This window comes from Gracilinanus agilis, chromosome 6 (genome assembly GCF_016433145.1).
Source record: "Gracilinanus agilis isolate LMUSP501 chromosome 6, AgileGrace, whole genome shotgun sequence".
Classification (NCBI taxonomy): Eukaryota; Metazoa; Chordata; class Mammalia; order Didelphimorphia; family Didelphidae; genus Gracilinanus; species Gracilinanus agilis.
In genome coordinates, this window is record NC_058135.1 from 87507467 (window position 1) to 87535229 (window position 27763).

General features: G+C 34.2%; 1 protein-coding gene across 1 annotated transcript in view; it reads left to right on the forward strand.

The window, feature by feature from the left end:
• Window positions 1-26035, forward strand: part of VEGFC (vascular endothelial growth factor C) — a 45012-nt gene extending 18977 nt beyond the window's left edge. Inside the window, exons 3-6 of the mRNA XM_044680728.1 lie at window positions 4146-4297; window positions 12055-12164; window positions 12986-13319; window positions 25501-26035. Coding sequence (XP_044536663.1) covers window positions 4146-4297; window positions 12055-12164; window positions 12986-13319; window positions 25501-25615 — 711 coding nt within the window. The 3' untranslated portion in view covers window positions 25616-26035. The remainder of the gene's footprint in view (window positions 1-4145; window positions 4298-12054; window positions 12165-12985; window positions 13320-25500) is intronic.
• The last annotated feature ends 1728 nt before the right edge of the window (window positions 26036-27763 follow it).

The following is a 27763-nucleotide window of genomic DNA, read 5'->3' on the forward strand; positions in this document are numbered from 1 at the left end:
TCTCCCTGTACCTTTGCAGGGATTCCATGCTTTGCATCTGCACACAACACCATGTCACAAACCTCCTCCATTATTCCATAACTTTCCTTGGCTCCCCAGAATAAAAACACAAAATCCTCCATTTGGCTTTCAAAACCCTTCATATCTTTCCTTTATCCACACTTTTCTGGTCTTCTTACACCTTCCTTACACCCTCACACTGCAATTGAATAACACTGACTTCTGCTGTTTCTAGAATAGGCCACTCCATTTTCAGAGGCCAGACATTTTCACTGGCTGTTCCCCAAAACTAGAATGTTCTCCTCCTCAGCCACCTGACTCCCTTGGCTTCCTTCAAGTCCCAGGTAAAACCTACATTCTATAACAAGCCTTTCCAGACTCCTTTTCATGAGAGTATCTTTCCTCTGCTTATTTTCTCCAATTGATTTTACATATGTTATTATACATATTTGTTTGTTTGTTGTTTCCCCATTAGACAATGAACTCCTTGAGAGCAGGGACTGCTTTTTTGCCTTTCTTTGCATGCCTAGCACTTCACACAAAGTAAACACTGAATAAGTGCTTCATGACTGACTCAAGGTTACTAATGTAGACACATATGAGTCTATACAAACATGTGCCATTGATAGAGAATGCTGAACTCTAAAGATCTGTGTTCAAATCTGTCCTTAGATATTTGAGTCTGTGATCCTGAGTCAGTCACTTCACCTTAGAACACCTTAGTTTTCTTACCTATAAAATAGGAATAAAATAGAATCTATCTATAGGGCATTTTGTAAAGATTACTCTTATTTTTTAAACATTTCTTGTGACGAATTAAAACAGTTAAGTAAAACAAATAATCCAGTGACCACATTTCATACTCATAACACCATTTCCTCTCTGCTTTTTCTTTCTTTAGAATATTTTTACATGATTCCATGATTCATGATTTTCCCCATTCTTAGCTCCTCCCTCCCAGAGTTGAAAAATAATTCCACTGAGTTATACATGTTCAAAACTTATTTCCATGTTATTCATTTTTTCAGTAGAGTGATCTTTTAACATCGAAACCCTAATCATGTCCCCATTGAACCATGTGGTTTTTCTTCTGCATTTCTGTCCCACAGTTCTTTCTCTGGATGTGGATAGCGTTCTTTCTCATAAGTTCCTTTAGATTGTCCTGGGTCATTTCATTGCTTCTAGTAGAAAAGTATATTACATTCAATTGTGCCATAATGTATCCATCTCTGTGTACAATGTTCTCCTGGTTCTGCTCCTTTTACTCTGCATCAGTTCCTGGAGGTCTTTCCAGTTCACATGCAGTTCCTCCAGGTTATTATTCCTTTCAGCACAATAGTATTCCATCACCATCATATACCACAATTTGTTCAGCCATTCCCCAATCAATGAACACCCCCTCATTTTACAATTTTTTGCCACATCATAGAACGTGGCTATGAATATTTTTGTACAAGTCATTTTCCTTATTATCTCTTTGGGGTACAAACCCAACAGTGATATGGCTGGATCAAAGGGCAGGAATTTTTTTAAAGCCCTTTGCACATAGTTCCAAATTGCCCTCCAGAATAGTTAGACCCCCAATTTTGCTACATCTCCTCCAACATTTATCACTTTTCTTTGCTGCCATATTGGCTAGTCTGCTAGGTATAAGGTGGTACCTCAGAGTTGTTTTAATTTGCATTTCTCTAATAAAGAGGGATTTAGAACACTTTTTCATGTGCTTATTGGTAGTTTTGATTTCATCCTGTGAAAACTGCCTATTCATGTTCCTTGACCATTTGTCGATTGGGGAATGGTTTCATTTTTTTGTAGATTTGACTTAGTTCTTACATATTTGGGAAATTAACCTTTGTCAGAGAGTTTTATTATAAAAATGTTTGTTGCTTTCCTTCTAATTTTAGTTTCATTGATTTTGTTTGTACAAAACCTTTTTAAGGTGATTTAATCAAAATCAGTACCAGAAAGGAAAGGTTTGTAAAAATAAAACTGGAAAAAGTTATAAAGATGATCTTGATTAGTATATCCTCATAACTGCCATTCTACATGGACAAATATGCACAGGGAAAAATGCAGAAAAAATAGAAGCAATAATAATCATTTAAATATAAACATATGTTTAGAGTAGCTAAATCTCTTAGTGACAATCACTTTTTTTAAAAAAAAATTTGAGTTTGGCTAGGATTGTGTGGATAGAGAGGCCAGCTAGGTGGTACAGTAGATAGAGTGCCAGTTATGGAATCAGGAAGACCTCTGTTCAAATCCAGTTTCAGAGACTAGCTGTGTGACCCTAGATAGTCATTTAAGCCTGTTTCCCTTAGTTTACTCATCTATAAAATGAGTGGGAGAAGGAAAATGCAAATCACCCAAGTATTTTTATGAAGATAATTTCAAATTGGGTCATGCAGAGTTGGATATGACTGAAACTACTGAATAACAAGAAGGGTATGTAGAGAGCTGTCCTCAGAGCCAAGAAGATGTGAGTTTAAATTCTATTTCTGACACTTTCTAGCTATCTCTGTACCTGGGCAAGTCTCTTATCCTCTCAATGGTCTAAATAATTCTCTAAGTCACTGTATCACAAGATGATAGCTTGCATTTCTGAAAGTATTTTTTCATCTGGGAGTTCCACATAAAATAACATCATAGGTCTAATTCCTATTCCTACTTGAAAAAGAATATTTTAAAGAATAAAAATAAATGTATTCTATATTCTAATTATGTGGCATAACTGTCCTCAGAGCAAGGAAAACCAAAATTCAAGACCTCTCTCTATCATATACTAGTGGCCACTTGTAGCTCTCTAAAACTATATCATATACAATTAGTGGTATGAATCAAAAGACAGAATTTCTTATTGTAACATCACTTCCACAGTTGAAGTTTTCTATGACTGTGAAATCATAGGTTTGACTATCCCAATAAACACAAATATATATGTACATGCAAATATATAAGTGCAAATGTATATAGAGAAAGATATTTTAAAGCATATATCTAAACATATTCGCATTATATATTTTGTTAATGCAAACATAAACATCTTAGAAATGTGGCTTAGAAAGTAGAGTAAGGGATGGAGATAGATCATTGAGTTTACCATTATCTATACTACCACAGGTAATTATAGCAATGAGGAACAATGACTAATGCAACTCTATCCCTAAATCTCTCTTCTAAATCAAAGCCCATCATTAACTTTGAGGTCATAATAAGTTACTAAAAGGCACATAGCTTTCTTAGTTCTGATGAGATTTCCATTATCTCAATATAGTAAATGCCAGTATGAAAACTGAATCTAAATATACTTAAGGCTAACTTCATCAGATATTTAGCTCTTAATTTCATTTTTTCCAATATTAATCATTCTTTTGGAATTTATATTTGAAGGCTCTGGAATTCCAAATCTACTTTATTTTATTTAAACATTTTCATTTTTATATTTCACAAGAAGTATTCTTAAAGGGAAATAAAATTGGAATTTTTTGTGAATAGGAAATCCAAAGCAGACATGTTATGTCTAAGATCTCTGCCCTCAGTATTAAAGAAAATGATCTGTCTAATCTCCAGCTTAATTTTATTCACTATAATTGAACCTGCTTTCCATTAAAATGTCATTGTCTATTCATTAGAAATGCATGTAAGTAAGCATTCATTGGTGTTTCTTTTTAAAAAAATATAATGGGAATGAATTTATAAAGTACTTGGGAGTCTCTTGGGGAGATCATCTAAAACTGATTCCAAATCATAAAATAAATTGGTAACTAAACCATACATACTCAAATGACACAAAATGGCCTGAGTTAAACTCATTATTTCTGTGTCAAACTCATAATTTTGTAACTGAATGACCAAGATGAATGTATTTGTGGCACTTTTTAAAAAGCTTCCTTTAAAATTATTTAACATTTATTTACTATAATATAATGCCAAAATTGTTTTTCTTTATCACTAAAAAGATATGAAATATTCACCATAATGTGATAAAGGTGGCAGTAAATAAAATGTTCCTACATTCAAGGACAAAGATATCTCATGTATCATAATAAAATATAATAAAACCAAAAACCATGGATTTCACTTACATTTGTTTACAGAATCTATAAAAATTGTTGTTTCCTTTTTCTTTTTCCCTTTCTCTGTAGTTGTTTGAAATTACAGTGCCGCTCTCCCATGGTCCCAAGCCAGTTACCATCAGTTTTGCCAATCATACCTCCTGCAGATGCATGTCCAAACTGGATGTTTATAGACAAGTTCATTCAATTATTAGACGTTCCCTGCCAGCAACACAGTCACAGTAAGTATCATTTGAGTTTCTGTTTCTGATTCTTCTGCCACCAACATGAAATAAACCAGAAAGTCACAACTTGATCAGAACAATCTTTAGGGAAGTTTCTAGTATCCAATTCACTTAATGTATAAAGCTAAAATAAAGTCAAATGTACAAGATGCTATGAAAGGATAATTGAGCTAAAAGCGGATAATATAGTTTTGAATAGCATATAGAAGAATGAGGCAAAATTCATAAAGAAAAGCATCCATAGGTGCAATGTCCTAAATAAATTATAAAACAGAGATTACCATCCATACCTGGTCTTCTATTAAACTAAATGTTATAAATTTTATTTAATATCAAAATCATTTTTACTCTGTTGTAGAATGCATGATTTAATCAGTGTAGGTTCTAAGTCTTTTAGCACTGTATTTGTGAGGTTCTATGTTCAGCCTAGTGAGGTATCTTTTCAAATTTATCTGGGCTATTACTTGGATAACAGAAATACAGTCTTTTGCTAGACCTATCCTGGAATCCTTTCCAAATTTATAGGACCTATGGGAATTTGAATTCTCTTGGCAAATCCTTCATGAATTGAGGATCATTTTCATGTCAAGAAGACTGTAATCATTTTACTTATATTTGTTTTTCTATTTCTATGACATTTCCCATTCTTGTGAAATTAAAAGTCCAGACCATATATACATATACAGTGATAGATATAGATAGATAATTTTTAAATGGCAAGAAGAACCATAGAAGCCCCTCATTTTTTTTAAACCCATAGCTCTGTCTTAGAATCTATAAAGTGTATTGGTTTCAGGGCAGAAGAGCTGTAAGGGCTATGCAATGGGGTTTAAGTGACTTTCCCAGGGTCACATAGTTAGGAAGTACCTGAGGTTAGATTGGGACTTATGACTTTCCATCTATAGGCCTGGCTCTCTGAGGAACCTACCTACTTCTCTCATTTCTTAATTTCAATTTTCCTACTCTTTTTTCCCATTGGTTTGAGAAATGGTAGCACATGTGCTCCAAGATCAGATGGAAGAGTCTGGACATAGGTTTAGATCTTGAGCTCAATATAAGATCATAATCATAACCAATTACCAAGTGAGAGTCAAATGATATTGATTTCTTCCTCTTCTCTCTTTCTCACCCCAACTCTAAATAACATTTTGTTCATAGGTATTTCTAGGTACTAAACAAATGTATACATGAACAAAGAAAAACAAAGCATTAATAATTATAAACTAGATGTATAGGGTACTAGTTTACATAAATCAGTTACAATTATGTTTTTCTTTAAACATTCTATAACCAATATCTATAATTTAAAGTGTTTAAAGGAGGATAATTTGGTGCAAGTAAATGCATAGCCAGGCACTTGGATAAGTACTTAAGAAATAAAGGCAAAAGTATCTGTCCTCAAGGAGTTAACTATCTGATGAGAGAGACAACATGAAAATACCTAAGTAGGAATAAGACACATGCAGGATAAACTGAAGATAACCAACAGAGGGGAGACAATAACACTGAGAAACATCTGGAATTTCTTGTAACAAGAGGATTCCAGGTGGGACCTTAAGGAAGCCAGGAGACTAGGATAAAGAGGAAAACTGTTTCAGGCATAGGAAATAAACTGTGAAATCCTTGGAGTTAGGAGATCAGAGTGTCTAATTTGAGGAATAGTGAAGAGGCAAGTGTCATTAAATTGTAGAGTAGATAGGAAGAAAGGGGAAGAATATATAAGAGAAATGGAAAAAATAGAACAGAACCAGGTAAGGACTTCAAATGTCAAAGGATTTTCTATTTTTGATCCTCAAAGGAATATGGAATTGAATTGGGGGAGGTAAAAAGGGTGACATGATCATATCTGTTGTTTAGGGAAGGTTAATTTGACAACTGAATGAAAGGAATGAAAGATGGAGTGAACAGAGGAGAAACTTGTGGCAGGGAGAACATTCTTGTTATCACAACAGTTCAGCAGTGAGATGATGAATGTCTGAACCAGAGTGGTGGCAGAATCAGACAAGAGAAGGGAACATATTCAAGAGGTGTTGCAAAGGTATCGACAGGGATCCTTGACAACAATGGATATAGGAAGGCTGCGAGAGAGTGAGCAGTAAAGGATCACATTGAGGTTCTAAGCTTGGATTTCTGGGAATATTGTGAAAATGTTGTAGGGGGCTTGAGATGAACCCCTGGGGTTCAGGATGGATACCCTTTGCAAGAATGCAAGACTCCATAACTTAGCTTAGAAATATAAAGAGAAATTAAATGTTGAACTAGGGGAGAGGACAGCATAGATGGGATACCACCCTACCAAAGGGATGTGTTCTGCATCTTTTATACCCTTACAGAAACAGGAACTCAGTGACCAGAAATGAGGAAATGGAATGAGGTTGGGCAGGAGTGGGGGATGGCCAATGGTATCAGTGTTCATCTTGGAATCTAGGGGAGAAATCCAAGGAGAATATTTCTCTCATGGGGTCTTTCCTTATCATGGGTCTTTGATGCTCAGGATCACCTTTTCCTCAGCATTAATAAGAATGCAAGGAAGGAAAGGAATTTCCTGTTTTCTGTTTAACCTGAAAAACTTCTAGGGTTTGGGGTGTCCAAGGAAACTCGGAGTCACATGCCAATTCCATTCAACAGTAATAGAGAATTTTCAAAGGTGATGAAGCTTTAGGAGAAAGATAATGAATTCAAATTTGTACATATTAAATAAGTTTGGGAAGTCTATAGTACATCTAGTTGGAAAAATCCAACAAACAATCAGAAATGTCGTTCTGGAGATCAGAAGAAAATTTCTGACTGGATCAATAGATGTGAGAAGCTTAATCATACTTAAAGGTAAAGAAGCTGATGAGTTCTCCAAGTGAAATAGTATATACAGAGAAGAGAAGATAGCCAAGGAAAGAAAATTGGAGAACACATCATCAATGGGCATGACCTGGAACAAGACTCAACAAAAGACTGACAAGGAAAGCCAGGAAAGAGTAGTGTCTCAGAAACCCAGAGAGAAGAGAGTATCAAGAAGAAAAGGATGATCAACTGTGTCAAATGTTGGTTTAGTGGAAAGTAAGCCATCCAACATTCATAAGATTAATAAAATGAGTCAAAAATTTTACACTGTTTCAACCTGATCAAGAAACTCTCAGTTGCTGTGGGGGTGAAGTGTGGGTTGGTAAAGAAAGGGGTAAGAAAAAGAGGGACAAAAGGCTAAATCTAGCTTGAGGACTCATTTGTTGTGTTTACAATCTTGTAATTCTTTTGTAAAAATTTCTGCAATGTTTACTGCAACACTAAATAAAACATGCTTGCTTATAAGAAGTTACAAGTAGTGGGTTTATTAAGGAAAATTTCATCCTTATGAGAACACGTCTCCTTTTACTGAAGAACAGAGAGTGAATTTATAGGCTGGGCAGCTTTGACTTGGAACATGGGACTTTAGTGTTTTTGGATTGTTAATCTGTAACAGACACTCAGCCCAAATGCTTCAGGAACTTGACTCTCCATTAGTTTTTTTGTTCAATTTTTAAGTTTCCTTTCTCTTCATTTTTAATTTAGGAATTTAAAAAAAGAGTCAGACAATAAAAATGGAATTGCAAAAGGGGTTTCAATAAAATGCAAAGTAGCAAAAATGCAAGTAGTAATCAAACTGCCCATTAAATGTGTACATTTCCTGGCCATGCCATAACCTTTGTTCTGTTCAGTTTTTCTTTAGAGTATTCTGCTAGCCTCAGTTCAAGTCCTTCTCTGGAGTGTTAACCCAGAGCAGAATGCCAGTGGATTGGTTCTTTGAAGGTTAAGCAAGTAGATCCTGAACCTTCTTTTTCCCCCTTATAGTATCTAGCATAATGGTCTCATGAGCTCCCTTGAGTTCAGTTAATCAAAATCTGCCCTGGTGCTGTTCTAGACCCTCTTCTTTGATAGCTTCTATAGAGGTTTTGGTATGGGACTATAGGTTTCCCTTTGTACCCCAAATCATAGAAGTACTTCAGGCCAAACTGTAATCTGGAAAAATTCCTTTGCTTTCTTGCATTCTTGTGAATTCTAACCCGAAAACATCAAAGACTCCTGATAAGACCCTGGACGTCAAAGAGAAAGACCCTTGAGAGAATTATCCCTGTTGGATTCTCTCCTAGGTTTGGAGATGGACATAGATATACATATTCTGGTTATGCCCCAATTATCATTTGGTTGAAATCTAGGACATCTGCCTGTCATCTAAGCTATACCCTCTGTCTACAAGACATAAGACACCGCTTGACCCCAGCCAGGTGACCCCCATCCCTACTTTTGCTTGAATTCATACCCTTCTAGAGTCATGTGCCACTGGCTGTAAATAAAATTTAAAAAATCCAGAATTCATACCTTCGATGAGGCAGTCTACACATCTGAGCCTGTCTCCCGACCATTCAACATTACCTTCTAAATCAATAAATTTCTCTTTTTATTTTTAAGCTAAGTTTTGGAGTCTTGCATTCTTGCAAAGGGTACCCATCCCAAAGCTCAGGGGTTCACCTCAAGCCCCCCACAACAGTTTTAGATATGAACTCAGCTACATAAGTGGTCTGAAAACCAGTTAGTCAAATTCAGAAGAGCTGATTTCTAGAGCCTGGGCTATCTATTATTTTTAAGTCACAGTTACTCATGAAATCAAGGCAGTGTGGTGGCTTAGTTCACTGAACTTGGAGTCAGGAAGAATGGAATTCAAGTAAGATCTCAGATACTTATTAGGTGTATGACCCTGGGCAAGTGATTTAACCTCCATTTGCCTTAATCCATTGCCAAAGGAAATGCCAAACCATTCAAGTATCTTTGCCAAGAAGAAAAAAAACAAAACAAAATATAAACATCACTGGCATGCTGCGGTTCACTGGGTCACAAAGAGATGGATACAACTGAGTCACTGAACCACAATTCATGAAATCATCTAATCAGATCCAATAAACATATTAAGTGCCTATTATGTCCTGCTCAGCCAAAAAAACAAAACAAAACAAAAAAAGGGAGCTGAAGGATTGTATTATGTGGCAAGGATTGATATTTTGCATTTTCACCACCTATTATATATAGAGTTTGTTGAATACAGTAGAGGTGTTTAATGAATGTTGATTTGAAATGCTGAGCTGTTTGGCTTTCCCAGTATCATTGATAATTTAGAGATGTCTGATTCTAAGGAATTTTTATTCAGAGGTTGATAAAAGTACTTTGTTGCCTCTATGTTGCCTAGATTCCACCCTCTAAAAAGCAATAAAGGAAAGCAGTGTTAATTATGTGCTGATTAGTGATGAGAAAATAATAAAGAAGCATTTAACCCAAGAAGGTAGATTTCAGAACAACCACTCAATGAAAAATAAAATTCCTCATTTGGCTTAAAACCTTGTAAACAGCCTGGGTCTGGCTGTTTCACTTGTTTTTTCACCGTGTCTAATTCAGTGCCATGCACCATTCAACAGGAAAGTCAACAATCTCATTACTTGTTATTCACAAGATACTATGGCAGACACTGATGTAGAGTGAAGGACTGAATACAAAGGTTGAAAGGAACATTAACTTTTTCAAAGGCTAACCTAGTCCATTTTAAGGTTGAATTCATAGAAGAGAAAAGTAGTTTTTGGTAATTATTGATTTATATGTTGAATGTGGAAGGTCTTGATTGTTTAAGATCCATTTCCCTACTTCATAGTGAGTCATATAAAAATAGAATTCATGAAAGCTGATGAGTGAACTAAAGAGAAGCTATATAGAAAAAAGTTAAAAGACCTAGGACAGAGCTCTAGTTATAAAACTGCATCTAAGTAGTGGAGTAGAACCCAGTGAGGGAGATTATGAAGGAGTGATCAGATCACGAAGAGAAAAATTAGAGAATAGCAGTATCAAAAAAACCCCAACAAAAAACAAGAGAGGAATGAATATGTAGGAGATAAAGATGGTTAGCAATGTCAAATGCAGAGGAGGGCTCCAGCCAGATAAAGACTTCAAAAATATCATCAGGTTTACAATTAAGACATCATTACTGACTTTGGGAAGTATTAGTTCAGCTGAATGATGACATCAGAAGCTAAAAGGCTGAGAAGTAAGTAAAGGTAACAAGGGGATGGCAAAAAACACAGGTATTTTGTTCTAGAAGTATGGCTGTGCAAGGGAGGAGAGTTACAAGAAGAATAGTAGTTGAGAGAATTGGTTGATAGGATCAAGTGAATCAAGTGATAGGATGGGGAGATCTGGAGAGTGTTTATAAGCAGTAAGGCAGAAGCTAGTAGAGAAAGAGAAATTAAAAATTGTGGAGTCAACAAGGGGACAAATTAGGAGGGAAGCTTGTCAAGGAAATGGAAGAAAATGAGATCTGGGTATTCAGGGATATTAAGGAGAACAGTCATTCTTCCTCTGAGGCTACGATGAAGTAGGTTTTTGGAGACCAGAGAAAGTAGAAGGTTAATTTTTTGGTGATTTGAAGTGTAGCTCTGGAAAAAAAAAAGAGGGGGATTAGAGCAGATGGCCTCAATTTTCTCAGTAAAGTAGAAGGGGAGGTCCTCTGATGAGAAAGAACAGGAAAGAGGTGGCATAAGTAGCTTGAGGAAAGTATCTATGATTTGGAACAGACCCTTTGGGGAGGGTGGGGGAGAAAGCCAATTAAAGAAATAGGATTAACATATAATATAGAGAGGCTAAGTTGAGATCACATTACCAGAAATTTTAGTGAACTCAACAAAATTATATATGATTCACCTCATTAATATTCAGCAGCGCAGGACTATAAAAACTGAGGACTCAAGTGGTTAAGAGATTTTTTTCCAGTATCTAATGCAACCTAAATCGCTTTCTCTGACTTCCTACTACTGATAGGGTAAAAGAAAAGCTCATTACCACATCTTTTAAGGTCATCCTAAATGTGACTCCAATCCACCTTTCTAACCTTACTGTATTTTTCCGGTACCCACGCTGTGTTCCAGACAAATTTAACAACTAGCTTGTGTGACGTAGGGGAGAGGGTGCTGAATTTGTCACGAGGAAGAATTAGATTTGAACACTGCCTCAGATGTTTACTGTGTGAACATGAGCAAGGATCTTAAGTTGAACTTGATGCTAGTGAATACAGTGTTAAATAGCACTGAACTCTGGGGCAGCTAGGTGGCACAGTGGATAGTACTGGACCTGGAGTAAGGAAGGCTTATCTTCCTGGGTTCAAAACTATCCTCAGACACTTACTAGTTCTGTGATGCTGGACAAATCAATTCACTCTACCTCAGTTTCCTCATCTGTAAAATGAAAGAAAGGGAGAATGCTTACAAACTAGAGTCAGAAGCAAAGCAGGGAAAGGAATTGATGATAGCTGATGTGGACCTTTTCTCAAAATGGTTCTGGGTAAAATTCACCAATTGGATAAGAGGATATATTGTCAGAGAGATGTTCTAGGTTAGAAGGCTTAAGGAATCTTTTAAATGGAGAAGTCAGAAATGGGAACAGTGGGAAAGTTCAAAATCAGAAGCAGAGCTGGGAGAGGAATTTTGCAGAAAATAAAACTAAGGTTCTGAGAGTTTAAATGATGTGCCCATTTTATGAGTTTCTGGTTATTAAATTACAACTATATTCCATGTAATCCACTTTTTAAAACTGTACAATTTATTTTATGCCACAGGATAAAAGTACTGTTATAGAGGCATTAATTAATACAAAATTAATACAAAAGTAATTGTATACAGTATGCACAATCAACCAACATTTTTCTGTCATTGCTATATTATTCCTTAAACTCTGTGCTTTATCTAAAGGTGTCATGCAACTAACAAGACATGCCCCAAAAATCATATCTGGAACAATCACATCTGCAGATGTCTGGCTCAGCAAGATTTTATTTTCTCCTCCAGTACTGGAGACAGTGGTAAGCAAAATGACTTTCTAAATTTTAGACAGACAGATTCTAGTTTTTTTTTTTAATGATAAGATTTTAAATTCAAACTAGAACTCTAGTCAAGACAATGATCCAAGACAATTCCCTAAGACCCATGAAGAAAAATGCTATCCACCTCAAGTTCAATGGATGAACTCTGAGCACAGAAGCATATTTTTTTTAACTTTCTTTTTCTTTTTTATGTTTGCTTGTGTTTTCTTTTGGGTAATATGGAAATATGTTTGGCATGACTTCACTTGAATAATCAATATCATATTGCTTTCCTTCTCAAGGGGTGAGGAGCAGTGGGAAGGAGAGAATTGCAAACTCAACATTTTTTTAAAAATATTAATTAGGGTCAGCTAGGTTGATCAGTGGATAGAGTAAGGCCTGGAGATAGGAGGTCCTTAGTTCAATTCTGGCTTCTGACACTTCCTAGCTGAGTGACCTTGGGGAAGTCACTCAACACCAGCTGCATAGGCCTTACTACTCTTTTGTCTCTGAGACAGAAGTTAAGGGTCTAAAAGAAGAAGTATAAAAGCTTAATAATTTTGCATTTGTAAATTGGAAGAGGAAATAAACATAAAAATGAAGTTAAAGCAAGACAGAAAATACTCAAATGTATTTGCTATGGATTATTTAAAAGATGTGATCATCAAAATTATAATCATTTTTACTTTTAAAAAATGTTCCTTACGAACATTTTTAAAATCACAAATGGCATCTTTTTAGAAGGTAAACTAAGATGCTCTTCCCTTTCCCGGAACAAAAGAAGGCATCCTTATAACGGTTTTTGTCTATCCTTTCCCTAGATACTTCAGATGGATTCCATGATATCTGTGGACCCAACAAAGAACTGGATGAAGAAACCTGCCAGTGTGTATGCAAAGGAGGATTGAGACCTTCAAGCTGTGGCCCCCACAGAGAACTGGACAGAAACTCCTGCCAGTGTGTGTGTAAAAACAAACTTCTACCCAGCTCATGTGGAGCCAACAAAGAGTTTGATGAAAACACATGTCAGTGTGTATGTAAGAAAAGCTGCCCAAGGAATATGCCACTAAATCCTTCAAAATGTACCTGTGAATGTACAGAATCTCCAAGTAGATGTTTATCAAAAGGAAAGAAGTTTCGGCAACACAACTGCAGGTAAGAGCACCTGAATCTTTCCATCACTTTGCACAAATTACTTGTAATTTCTTCTCTTGCTGAAAGGATAACTGAAGTAGAAAAATAACAGTCAATATGGGAGCAGACAGACTTTAGCCATAGATATCAGAAAGGTCTGCAAGCAAGTGGCAGGGATATAAACATAAGACTGGGATTTCAGGGAAAGACTAATTTCTAGAGTAGGAATAATAAGATTCAAATCCCATAAAGGAGAAAGAAAGATGTTTTATGGTTCATGGGAATCTATTCGGATTGGGAAATAAAGGCTATGGTATTTTTTAGTATGTCCAGTGAGAATATTTATCTTGCTTTATAATGAGTATTGGTTTAAAAAATATTTGTTGTTTTTTTTCAAGGGTGGGATCGGAAGTACAGGAAGAGAAAATAAGTCTTTGTTAATAGTAAAAAAAATTAAAAGGAAAAGATGTAGGCTTTGGGAGCTCAGAGGAGACAGATAAGAGACCTTGTTAGATAAGTAGAAATGACTAGACCATGATAGTTTAACAAAAACAGCGTATTTCCATTCAAGGTTCTTGAAAATTTATGAGCCTAGAAAAAAACTCCCCACATTTATCTAGAAGACTTGGACTAAGCTAGGAAGGGAGATGGCTTATTGAGGTTTATAACTGTTAGGCAAGATGATTATAAAATACTCTCTAGCTCAGGATTTCTTAACTTTTCTTTAGTATCATAGACTTTTTTATTTGGCTGATAAAGCCTAAGAACCCATGTTAGAATAATATTTTGGAATTCATTTTTAAAAGCAGAACAAATTACTTTGAAATAAATGGATTTTTTCCTATTCAAGTTCTTAGATTCTCTAAAATATATTTTTAAATCCCTAGAAGATCCCAGTTTAAGAGTCTTTGCCCTAGACTAACCAGTAAAGAAAGTTACCTTCCTGCATTCCAAATGGGACTGAATTTGGGAATGCAAATAGATAATAATTCTGATGTCTTGTTCCTTCAGCCAATGACTTGAACATTCATTCCATGAAAGAATAGAATGAATGGCCATAGGATTTGGTTGGGCTATTTAGGGATATATCTGCAATATCATTTGGAGAAATATAGATTTAATTCAGTCTGAAAGGATAAGTACTTGAAGCTTAAGAGGAGTAAGTACATGTTGCTTAAATTTCCTGGCTGATACATGACCAAGAATGGTAAGTGACTGGTCTACATAGTGGTAAATATCACTCTCTAATGAGACCTGGGATGTTTTGGACTGATGTGGACATAAAAGAAAATAGGAATTATTTAGATGCAGAGACCATTAAGACCTGAATAGATAAGGCAGGAAACAGGAGCAAGATACATATAGAAGGCAAATAGAAAAGGAACAGATGAGAAGCCAATATCAAAGACATCAAGTGGTAGATACTGGAGATTCTGCCATCAAAATGGAGTTAATGAGAAGAGATCTAGTCCTTTGAAGAATAAAAGTGTAGTGATTCCATTCCTGAAAGAAGTGGCTACAAGTCAAGGAACTTTGAAGATGATTCAGCTACCAAAACTAAGGTAAAAATGAAATTTTAATAGAGTAATTTAGGAAGAACCCCTCTATAATGGAAAGAACATGTGTTCATTTCATTATATTAAAGAGCAGTTTAAAGACTCAATTCTGACCCTTAGCCCTAAACATAAACCTGCAGTGAAATAACCAGGGTGGAAAGTAAATAGCAAAAAGAAATCAGTTTAGTGACTCTAAATCTATAGAACTTCCTAGCAGACTACTGAAACTAACACATACAATCCAACAGATTCAAACCAGGATCAGGAACTTGCAGAGTTCATACCAACAAGGTAGTAAATAAACTTTTTCTCAGATCACCCAATATTGGAAGCATCAAAAATTGAGAGCCCTCCCCAAGAGAAAAATGAAAACAGAACATAAAAAGAAAAAAATCTTAGACCAATTATCCACCCCCCTTCAAAGCAAGTCCAACACTAACAAAGGCCAAAGTCAAGAATTAGCCTGGGAAAATGTGCAAAGATAAAAAACCAAACCCTAAGGTGCTGCTATGTTGATAGAAAAGCCCAAGTCATAAAGAAGACAATGTCTTGAAAACATTTATAAGCAAAGCATCAAAGAAAAGTGAAGAATAGGTAAAGAAATTTTAAAAGAGAAAAAATTTTTTTCAAAAACCAAATAAGAGCATTAGAAGACCAAATGGAGTAATAAATGACAGCTATGCAAGAACATTATGAAAAGAGAATTAACAGTTTTGCAAGAGAGATGGAAAGTTGAAAAAAATAACTTCTTAAAAACCAGAATTGAACTAATGTATAGAAAATGGTTAGCCATTTTTGTAGGTGCAAAAGAGAAGTTTGCCCCTTTAGAACACAGAACCTGGCAAGGCAGCCCAGGGCATGTGCCAATCTGGCAGTTGGGAAAGGAGTATAAATTGAGGAGCAAAACCCCTCAGGGACCATTTCTTCTTTGGGTTGGGAGGCAGGAGGTTGTCTACTGTCTAGGTCCCTGGAGGAGGGAAGAATGGTATAGGCAGACAGGCAGGGCTTTGCTAGCTACATTCATCACCTTAATATTGATAAAAGGCCACTGAGCCTTAATTATCAAACAAGATTATTTAATCAAAGCATCTAAAATCAAAAACAGCTTCTGAGCCAGGGGAGACTCTCAAAGTCCCCTGGACTCAGCACCTAGGCCAACTTTCTATTTAGACATTACCATAATTTCTTATACTTATTATTAGGTTAAAACTTAATAGGGTTCACCTATTTCCCTCTCTCCCACCTCCCAGTTTACCTTTCCTTCAATCAATCCAATAAACCCTGTTAATCTACAAGCCTCTGACAGACTTTACGTATAACTTGATAGCGTGCGTTATTGAGGACAAAGTCATCTTCACTTAATATCATAGTCAGATCATGAAAACTAGCCTAACTGATCTAATTACATCAAGATCAAGCTTGGTCTAGGATTATAAATATTGTTAAGGTACCAGGAAGTCAAGACCAACTTCCTAGTTACATCTAAGCCAACTGATTCCCTGGGAACTGTTACTAGGGCATCAAGCCTGTCATAGAATTCCATCACTCTTCAGTGAAGCTTTTATCAGGCAGTTGTAGGAAGCAAACCTCTGTCTTTCACAACTTGGTTAAACTTCAGTGCTTCACTGAATGAATAGATAATAGGACCTTAACCTCCTTTTATAACACTGGCTAAATAGAATTTAATTATCCCAAAGGATAAAGCAAAGCCAAAAGACTGAAAAAATGGAATAAAATGTGAACTAACACACTAGAAAAACAACTAACCTCAAAAATAGATTAAGAAGAGATAATTTTGAGAATCATTGGATTACCTGAAAACATTGAACAAGAAGATCTTTATGAACTGATACAAAGGAAAGTGAGCAGAACCAGGAGAGCAATCTACACTGTGAGTTATTTTAAAGATAATCAACTTTGAAAAACTAGTTCTAATCAACATAATGACTCACCAGAATTTTAAAAGATTCATGATGAAACATGGTATCCATCTGCAGATAGAGAACAAATGTACTGACAGGAAAGGCTGAAGCATATTTTTTCTCTTTTTTCTCACTATTTTTTGGAACATAACCAATAATTTGTTTTGCATGACAATACATTTTTAAAATAATGACTATACAAAATTGTCTTGTCTTCTCATTGGCTGGGAAAGAGAGGCAGGGGAGAGAGATAAAACTACTAAACTAGAACTGACTTTAAAAAGAGTAAAAACTGTGATAAAAATAAAGAAATCTATTAAAAGCTTACATTTGTCAAATGGTGATAATTGGGAATGAAAACAAGTACATATCCATATATATGTATATAAGTATGTAAATATGTAAGTGATTGATTTTATTGCTATATGTAAAATAGACACAAAGTGATTTAAAGAAGGAGGATAGAAGCCACATTATTAGATTGATTTAGATATATTAGGAACCAAACTGCATCCCTCAAATTGGAACTCAAATAATAATAGCTTATAGATATGTATTTCACAATTCATAAAACACTCCTTTCAACAACTCAGGAAGGAAAATATTACAAGTATTGTTATCTTCAATTTATAAATAAACTGAGACTCACCAAATTTAAATGATTTGTTCCTGGTCTTGCAGAAAATAAGTATTGAAACTGAGAGGTGAGTCTTCTGACTCAAAGCCCACTGTTCTTTCTGCCATATCCCTTTCACTCTCAGATGAGTGTCTATGCCTGTAAAATGGAGGGATTACGTATTAGCATCATAACAATAATTTTATTCATGAAGAACTTTCAAGATAAAAGAATTTTTAGCATAAGTAGCTATAGTTTATTTTCTCTATCTATTGAACTCTTGTTAGAAGCATACAGCTTTTCCATTACAAAGTTAAAAATTAGTTTAAGTTCAAGCATTATGAAACTTAAATTGCTTTCCCCCAACTCTCCACCATGAATTCTGTAGGTTAAATTTCTTCCACTATTGTAAGGTCACTCTATCACTCTTAATTAGAGTGAATTCTTTAGAAATTTCTTCTGACATTGTTTTTCATCATTCACCTGTTTAAGATCAATCATTTCCAGTAGAGAGTTTCCTACTTTTGGTGTTTTGGACAGAGATTGTAAGAAATCGATATTTTCTCCTTGTTCATGACCCCTATGAATGTATAATCAGTGGGAAGAAGTAATGCTTGCTTTTATTGGAACCAAATAGTTCTGAGGAAAGATCGAGAATCGATACTGATGAATTAGAAGCCAATAAAATGCTATCCAGCTAACTAAATTCATTGTCATCACAGTTGAAAACCCTAGAGAACTGCTTCATAATCACAGTGGCTATGTTTAGAAGAAAAGGAATAACAAATCAGATAAAATTTAGGAGAGTTGATTTGTTTAGGATATTTAGGTATTAAAATATCAAAACATAATCTCTTACAGGATCTTGGTTCCAGATGTGGTAGCAACTTCAGTGAGAGTCTAATCAAAGATCAATCGTTAGGCTCTTGCTTTTTACATTCAAAAATCACATTATCCTGGGATATAAACTGCTCACTCTTGGTGATTAAGACAGCAAAGTCTAGAGGAAAATAGGCAAGAGAATTGGTGTTAGCTAATAACTCTACTATCTTGAAACAGATAATCATTGACATAGGGGTTTACATAGTATCACTAAGAATGAGGCTGGGTGGCTCAGTGGATGGAATATTGGTTTTGGAGTCAGGAAGACTAGAGTTCAAATTCACCCTCAATCACACACTAGCTTGTGACCTTTGGTAAGTCACTTGACCTCTGTTTACCTTAAACCACTGGAGAAGGAAATGGCAAATCACTTCAGTTACTTTGCCAAGAAAATCCCATTTAGGGTCATTATGTATTGGACACAACTGAACCATAGCAACTCTAGAAGTCTTCCTAAATTAATGCATTTGCAAAATTATTCACTCATTTTTTTCTAAAGAGTCAGTTGAATGCTTACAGAAAAATCTGTAGAAGTCAGAGAACTACATTGTCTATTATCGTTCTCAATTACACTGGACAAGATCCAACCCTAAAAAAAGATAGTACCTACATAGAATTTGGCATTTTTATCTTTCTAAATCAGAAAGTACTTCAGAATCATATTTAAACACTGTTCAGTGAGCAAACAAACTGTCTGTCCCATTAAAAAAAGTCCTTATTACTGATCTAATGCATTGAATACAGATTGCACATGCATGGGCATCTAGTGAACCGGATTGTAGACGTGTAAGCGGCATACAAGATTTCCAATTCTGTAAGGCCACCACTGGCCCTGAAATGAATCTCTAACATGACTGCATAAAATAAGCACATTGAAATTGCTTTAGGAAGGAAAACATGGACTTCATGAACTGCGAGGCTTTACCGTGTTGTATTTGGACACTAAAGTATATAAGCAAAATGTTTAGTAAAATTATAGGAATAAATCATTACCATTTACATGAAAAAGAATCATTTAAAAGGATTTAGACAGCAATCATGTTGAAACCTGAAACTTATCTTGATTCACTGCCAATTATCAGAGAATGCCATTAATGGACAAAAATAGCAATTTGGCACAGTCTATCATGTGGATTATCAGAACACATTTATATGAATGGTAATAGCAGACTTTTTTTAAACCCTCCTTCCACAAAAAAATAAATTGATGAGAAATATCTTTTAGTTATTGTTAGTATGAGCTTTCTTCCACAAATTTACTTTATAAAAAAAAATACTGATTCTCTTTTTGAGTCCATTGCAACTGTGTAACCAACTGTTCCTGTATCTTAAAATGGAGCTCTTCTCGTCAATATGTATGTTTCTCCCCCTGGCACTTTAGGATGCAACTCATCCATGCCTGGCTATATTGTAAGATTTGACCATTCATGTCATCTAATAAGTAGGTCACAAGAGGTCCTCATGCTATTTTTAAAATAAAAAGTAAAATTGCTTCATATTAATAAATATTGCAGATGGCTAATAAGTTAATAAGCAAGAGCTTATGATTATTTTCATTGAGTTTCTTTTTTCCCCCAATTGTTACCTTCATTATTTTTTTACCTTCTAAGTAGAGAGTTATATTTTCACAAGAACCACTCAGGAAAAGATTTTCTGCATTATTACACTGATTTGCTTTCTCAGTCTTCTCTAATTAAACTTCATCCTTTCACTGACAATTGTCAGTTCCTTAGCAAAAAGATTTCATAGAAAACCTAGAATCCTACATGTAGATAATCACATCCTTTATTTTTTTTTCAGTAAATGTCAAAGTAACGGATAACATCTATTTATATTGTTTTCATTAATGCTTGAAGTAATATATCCAACTAAATTGATTACATGAATTTCTCTTCTGCTGGTACAAAAATTATATTCCACAAATGAACTGGAGGAGATATGAGAATGTAGTCGATCCAATCAGACTGTCAAATTAACTGCTTCATTTCTTCCTCATATTTATAGTTTTCTATTTAACTTACTGTTTTTTCTTTCAACTTGAAGCAGAAAACACCAGAGAACATTAAAATAACCTTGAAAGTTAATGGATGTGCCATATTCTAATCAATGAACACATTGCCTGTAGACATTTTAAAATAAACTAGTAGAAAAATTTTAAATCAGATTTATTTCCTTCAGTGTCATGTTCATTAAATTGTATTCATTGAAATGTCATATTCATTACTCTTTGCATGTAATATAAACATGTGGGGTATATTTTTTGTGGGTGCAAGCTTGAAGAATAATACCTCAGGGTAACTTTGAGAAACTTATATCTTTTTCTCTGGTGTTTATTCTGAAAGAGAAATAGGAAAAGTTATTATGGATCAGTTTACTGCCATAATGGCAAACTTTCTTAACCTTCTGACTTAGTAATGAACTCACCTGAAATTATGTTTGCTCATGACAATGACAAAATTAATTAGAACCTTCTAGGACTACTAGTATTCCTCTGCTCCTTAAATCATTGTTGCTTAAATAAAAAAGATGACTCTTATTACACATGTATATATATCTGAGAGGAAAATCATGGAATTTTAGAGCTTTACAGGCCTTAGAAATCACCTTGTCCATTGACATTATTTTACAACTGAAAAAAACCAAGATCCAAAGAGATTAAATAACTTGCTTTGGATCACATGGTTATTTATCAACAGATGATTTTTTAAGTGATGGAAAAGTCATGTTTGCTTTTAGGATTTCCTTTCTTTTCAAGATAGCAAATAACAATGGATACAGAATTTTTCAAAGATGCTATTAACCAAAACCATCTGTTTAGATTTCACATACATTAGTAATATCAATCTTATAATAAATCAAGTAAAAGGATGTATGTAAAGAATTTTGTAAGTGTTAAAATTCTAAATAAATATAATAAATGTAATGGGATCTCTGAGAATTCAGTTTCTTCAGCAAGACAGTATTCTTAATATATAGACAGGCAGCTTCTGAATAATCTATAAGGTTTTGGCCTTTCTTTGCTTAAACTCCATAGTTCGCAATGTATTTCCACATATCTCCCTGGGCTCATCTTCATATTGAAGTCATCAAGTATCAAAGTGTATCTTGACTTGGTTTGCAAAGTGTTTATGAACTTCTTAATAAAATATTTTTGTCTCTTCTTTTTCTTCAGGAGATGGTAATGCATAACCTACTTTCATGGATAGCCCTTTTATTTATGCTCATCTTGAATGCTATTAGAATCACTAAATGTCCCATGAAATTTAATAAGAGCTAGTATATATATGGTACTTTAAGTTTTGCAAAATACTTTACATATTATCTCATGTGATCCTCAGACTAATCCCATGAGTCAGGTACATATATTACAAATGAAGACTTTGAGGCATAAAGAAGTTAAAGCAACTTATCTGGGTTCATATAGTTAATAAGTTTCTAAGACAGAATTCAAAATCTAGGACTTCCTAGCTCTTAATCTCAAGCTCTATTCATTGTACTCACTTGCAAGCTTTTTTGGAACAAGTATTTGAAAATATTTGTTTTTAAATGAAATTTCTCTTTCTTTTGATATAGAAATGCAGGTGATATTATTGGCTTCATTTTATACCCTACTTTGCTAAATTTCTATATGACACTCATTTGTTATTATCGAGACAAAAATTTTCTAGGTATTCAAATTATATTTTATGAAGCTAGAGATTTTTACCATTCTAAAATATGTGTATATATAATGCATATATATGTAGATATATAAACATATATTCCTTTAATTTGTTCATCATGCTATAAAGATATAGCTCAGAGAACAGACATGCTTTAGACTCTCCCACTTTTAGTAGGAATACCTCCAATGATTTTTTCCTTTATATGTAATATTAGTTTAGTTTCAAATATATTTTTACATACAAAAGATAATTTTTTTCCACTTTAGGATCCTTAACATAAATTAACATGTGTTTTCCCAAAGACAACTTTTACTTCTAATAATATAATCATATTTTCCCCTACTTTCTTTTGATGTGATTATACTAACATGGTATTTCATAGTAGTAAGTCATTCTGGTGTTCCAGATTTTTTTAAATCTTATTTATAAATCAACATGGATTTTTTTGGATACCCTGCTATATTCTTTCCACAAGTATTTTATTTAATCTTTTGGTAATTATATTTATTGTGTTGGCCTATAACTCTCGACTTACTATCTTAGGAATCAAAAGTATATTTGCCACATAAAGGAAACTAGATAACCTATCATCTTACTCAGTCCTAACAAATAATACACATAGTGTACAACAGGATCTTCTTTTAAAGTTTGGTAGAATTCACTTGCAAATCCATTTGGTTTTAGTATCTTTTATATGGCAATTCTTTAATTTCTTGGCTTATTTCCCCTTCTGAAATTGGTTCATTTTGGTTAAATATTTCTTGTTTGGATTATTTTTGCATTTTATGTTTTTATTAGCATTGAACTGTTTATAGTAGTAACTGGTAATTTTCACAATTTATTTTGTTTTCATTGGCATTGTTCTCTCTTATTCTGGTAATAGAAATTTTCTCCCTTAAAAAAATTAGACTTACTACTTATCTAACAATTGTTTCAGATGTCTTTAAAAATCTCTTGGTTTTATATTTAGTTCCATTTTTTAAATATTCAATTATATTAGTCTCTGCTCTTATCATTTTTGTTCCTCATCTTGAGATATTGATTCATTCCTTTTCTATGTTTTTTAAAGTTAAAGCTCAACTAATTTTCTCTTTTTCTTTTTTGCCATAGGGCTTTCATTGTAACCAAACAATTTTGCATGTGTTCCATGTGTAATCAGGAGTGATTTTTAAAAAATTTCTCATTGTTTTCCCTTAGTTCTATGATTTTGTCATTCGCTTTTCATTGGATTTATTATATTCTGATAAAATGGAATTAAAATCTCAAAATATCATTGTCAATCTTTGATAGGTCTATGATCCCATCGATATGGGTACTTCCTACACTGATACAGACTGAAATCTATCCATTTATTTTCATCAATAAACATTTTTTTCTAGTCCTTTAACCAATCCGCCACAAAGGAATATATCTAGCAAATTAACAGTCAATTTCTAAGTTTAAATAATGCGAATACCAGTAAAATCCTTTGGATGATTATGTTTTTCCTTATTGTTGACCTTCCCGTTTGCCCTTCCAGTCACACATATCCCTCATACTATCTTTATGACTTTGTCCCCTTTCTCTGTATTCACATTACCACTGAGTTAAGACCCTTCTCAATTCTACTTCATTTTACAATATTGGCCTAATTGATCACCCTGTCTCTAATTACTCCATTTTCTAATCCATCTTCCACTCACCTAACTGCCAAAGCAGCTCTCCAAAAAGTAGGTCTGACTGGGCCTTTCTTGATACTCACTGAACTCCAGTGCTTTCCTATTGCCTCTAAGATAAAAAAAAAAAATGTCAATTCTTCCTTTGGCATGCGATGCCTTTAATTAGTTGGTCAGAAACTACCTTTCTAGCCCCATCATATATCATTCCCCATCTTTTATTCTATGGTTTAACCTAATTGGTCTTACTGCTGTTCCCCTCATATGATAATCCAACTTCCATTACATTGCACTGGATGTCCCATATTTTGGAATACACAACCCCTCCATATATTTGACTCTTAGAACACATTGGTTCCTTTAAGACTCAACTCAGGCATACATCACCTAACCTGCCACATGAAACCATGTTACACCCCGGATTCCAATATTCACTACAAACTTTATTTTCAGTTTATTTCATAGATATTCTATATCTTATAAGTTCCTTAAGGGAAGAGGCATGGTCATTTTTTCCTTTGTATCCCCAGAGCCTCCCCACCATGCTTAGAACTAAGTAGGAGTTTGACAAATGAAAGCTGAGTGATTTGTGCATATGAGTATATTATGAATGGAATTAAGGTCTAAACTACTAAAACCCAGTATATGACAAACCATTGACCTTTGATTTACTTCCAATTCTGTTTCTTCAATGGTAGTGGTTACCATTTCTATTATTTATAGACATATAACATAAGAGAGAAAATATAGGTGTTTAACAGATGAGCTTATGTGTCAGGAAGCAACTTGGGATCATTAAAAGTACTATTAAATTTCCCAAATGCAATACAGCCTGCTCTCTTCCTCCCGTTCAACTCTCAAGCCATCATATTATTCTCCTATAGTGCTTGACCAATGAAGTAACTAAATGGCTTTCCAGTCAGTGTTTTCATAATTTCTCTCGCTGCATGTATTTTTTAAAAAATACTTTTCATAAGACTGTAAGCTTTTACTTTCACATTTTATAATGCAAATGTATATCTGTAATTAAAATATGTTCTTTTCAATATAATATTTAAACATAATGCAATGTCTTTGTTGATCTCTCTTAATATTTTCATTTTAGTTTTTATACATTATCAGCAATGCCAATTTATCTATCTGTGAACACGATAATTTTTAGAGCAATAATTAAATTTTGATCTGCTAAATTCTCTAAATTTATCCTATTTCCTATCAATAATATATTTTGGTATTCTGTTTTTCTATCTATCTCATGAATGTTTTTATTGTGCTTGGAGTGGAGTTTGCTAGTTTTTCCATTGTATAAGACAAAGAATGCTGTTCTTATTCTTCTCCCTGAATCCCATTCCTTCTTGCTTTAAATGCTTCACATCAAGACCAGTCAAGAAGGGAAATGGGGGGGAGGGAAGTGGAGAAGGTTGTTGGTTGGGAGACATCCTGAAACCATCTGGTAACTGAAGAGGAGTGAGGGTGTGGCTGCTCACTCTCAGTCATAGCATGGCTCTGTTTGAAAACATAAAAATCTGGGGTTCATTCCAGTCCCCAATTCCTGTGAATTCTGCCATGATTATAGGATCACAGTAAATCAGCAGCCCTTAAACATTTCCTTTCATAAATTCTATTACATGGTACTTTCATCACTAAAGACAGAGTTGCACTTCAAAAGGATTTGATTTTTCACAATTTTATCCATCATATGGCTTTTAATTAACATCCCTCTATTTATTAAGTCATCTCACAAAACACTGGACAGAGTTCTCCTTTTCTCTTTTAAAGTTGATTACATTAATGTAATATTTTTCATTTGAATATGATTTTGACAGCAATAATCTGAGTAAATATGCTATATTATCTCCCACCACTTTTAACCAAAGTGTATTTTTTCTGTGCTTTTTCCCCCCAGTTGTTACAGACCACCATGTCTGGTTAAAATGAGGCGTTGTGAGCCAAGATTTTCATTCAGTGAAGAAGTATGTCGTTGTGTCCCTTCACATTGGAAAAGACCGCATATGAACTAGATGGCACCATCTGCCAGTTGAACATACAGTTTTCCATGAGGAAAATCAGACTATAGTGCCATCATTTGGAACTCTTGATAGAGACCCTGTTGGGGCCACGGTAACAAAGACCCAAATGATTTTTCCTGAACAATATGGATGGGGCTCATTTGCATAAAGAACTCATTTTAAGGACCCATTTTCTGCCAATGACCAAACAGCCTAGGTTTTTTTTTTCCTTTGTGATTTTTTAAAAAAGATAATGACTATATAATTTATTTCCACTAAAAATATTGTGCAGCATTCCTGTTTATAGCAATAACAATTGTTAAAGCTCACTGTGATCAATATTTTTATATCATGCAAAGTATGTTTAAAATAAAGTGAAAATGTATTATAAACTCTTAATAATGCTCACTCAGTCCATTAACCTATTACATGTTCAATATACATTGCCTGGCATTGGACACTACTATCAGGTTTTTAAAAATTGTTTTAGAAAATAAATACCATGTGACAATTTCAATAAAAATATAGACTTGTATAAGAAGTTTCAGTAAGGAAGAAGTTGCATTTGCTACATTTAGCCCACACCCATGTCATATATTTACCATTTGGAAATACTATGTAGCTAAAGAAATTTATATCAGTTCTTTAGGGGATATTTGAACTTACTTTCATAGGCAATGACATGTCTCTGATTTAGTCAATGATCTGAGTTGCTACAGTTGAAAAAATTCAAATCTTACTGCCTTATATTCTGATGAAGAACTCAGCTGATCTCTTGGATTTTACTTTATTCTAACTTTGATAAACCCTTCCAGAGCTTATGCTCCCCTGGTTTTAACTTTTGAGAACTCTCCATTTCCAGGTCTACATAGAATAGCTTCAGCTCAACTTAACCTAATTTGGAGAGCAATGTTAATTGTTTAATCAATTGTTTTCTTTGTCATTTAATCAAAAGAGATGGAAACATTTTTATTTATATATATTTATAGTTCCTGCTGATGAAAAAAATCATAGTTTAAATTACTGAGCTTATAAATTATATAAAATGAAGTAATTTCAAAATATTTAGTTACATATTCCTAGAAATATGTTTTTGCAGATATTTTTTGCCAGTTGCAAACTCAGATAAAAAAACAACTCAGTTAAGTCCTCAGTTAAAACAAGAATCAAAAAGATTAAAATTATCTTACCTCTCTTTTCGAACCAAAGGAAATATTTATAGCATCTACACCACAGAAATGTTGCTTTTATTGGGAGTTTTCAATCATAGAAATTCACAAAATCGCAAGAGTTGGAGAAATTCTCAGAAGGTAGCCAGTCCAATACATTATTGAACAAGAATTCCCCATTTCTTATAAAGGATCATCAAGATGTCACTAATGGGGGCCTTCCTGGTGAGGGAACCCAGTACTTCCCAAGGAAGTAAATTCTCTTTTGAATTGCTATTATTGTTAATAGTTTTCCCCCTTTATATTACCCTAGATGACAAATTGTTTAGACAAGGTGAGTTGAGTTTCATTGGGGATAGCTAAATTTTCTCTTGTTATCGCTGAGTATACTGGATAACCAGCTCTCTGGTGGCCATTTTTGTTCTGTCCTTTCCAGGCCTAAGATCATATCACTTGGTCAAGAAAACAGAAGCAAATTCAGAGTTTGGGGGGGTTGCTTTATTTCTATCTTAGGTCTTCATTGTCCTATCCCTTTCAATCAATAGCCAATATCTTATTTAGTTCTACCCTCCCCCCAAATATAACTTTCTTTAAAAATAAAAAAGGCTTTCTTTCCATCTTAGAATCAATACTATGCTTTGGTTCCAAAAACAGAAAAGTGGTAATGGCTAGGCAATGGGGATTAAGTGACTTGCTCAAGGCCACAAAGGTAGAAAGTGTCTGAAGCCAGATTTGAAACCCAGGACCTTCGATCTCTAGGCATGGCTCCCTATCTGCTAAACTACCTAACTTCCCCAATATAACTTTTTAAAAGCCTTTTTCTGTTATACTGAACTTTTTGTGGCTAATATAAGCTCTTTTTCAAATTTAGAACTAAAGACATCATTATTAAAAGACTATGCTATCTTTGTGTCCCATTTCATTCCTTTGTTTTCATTTCTGTATATCCCTTTAAAAATAGAAGTTGGTCATTGAATTCCTTATGCATCCA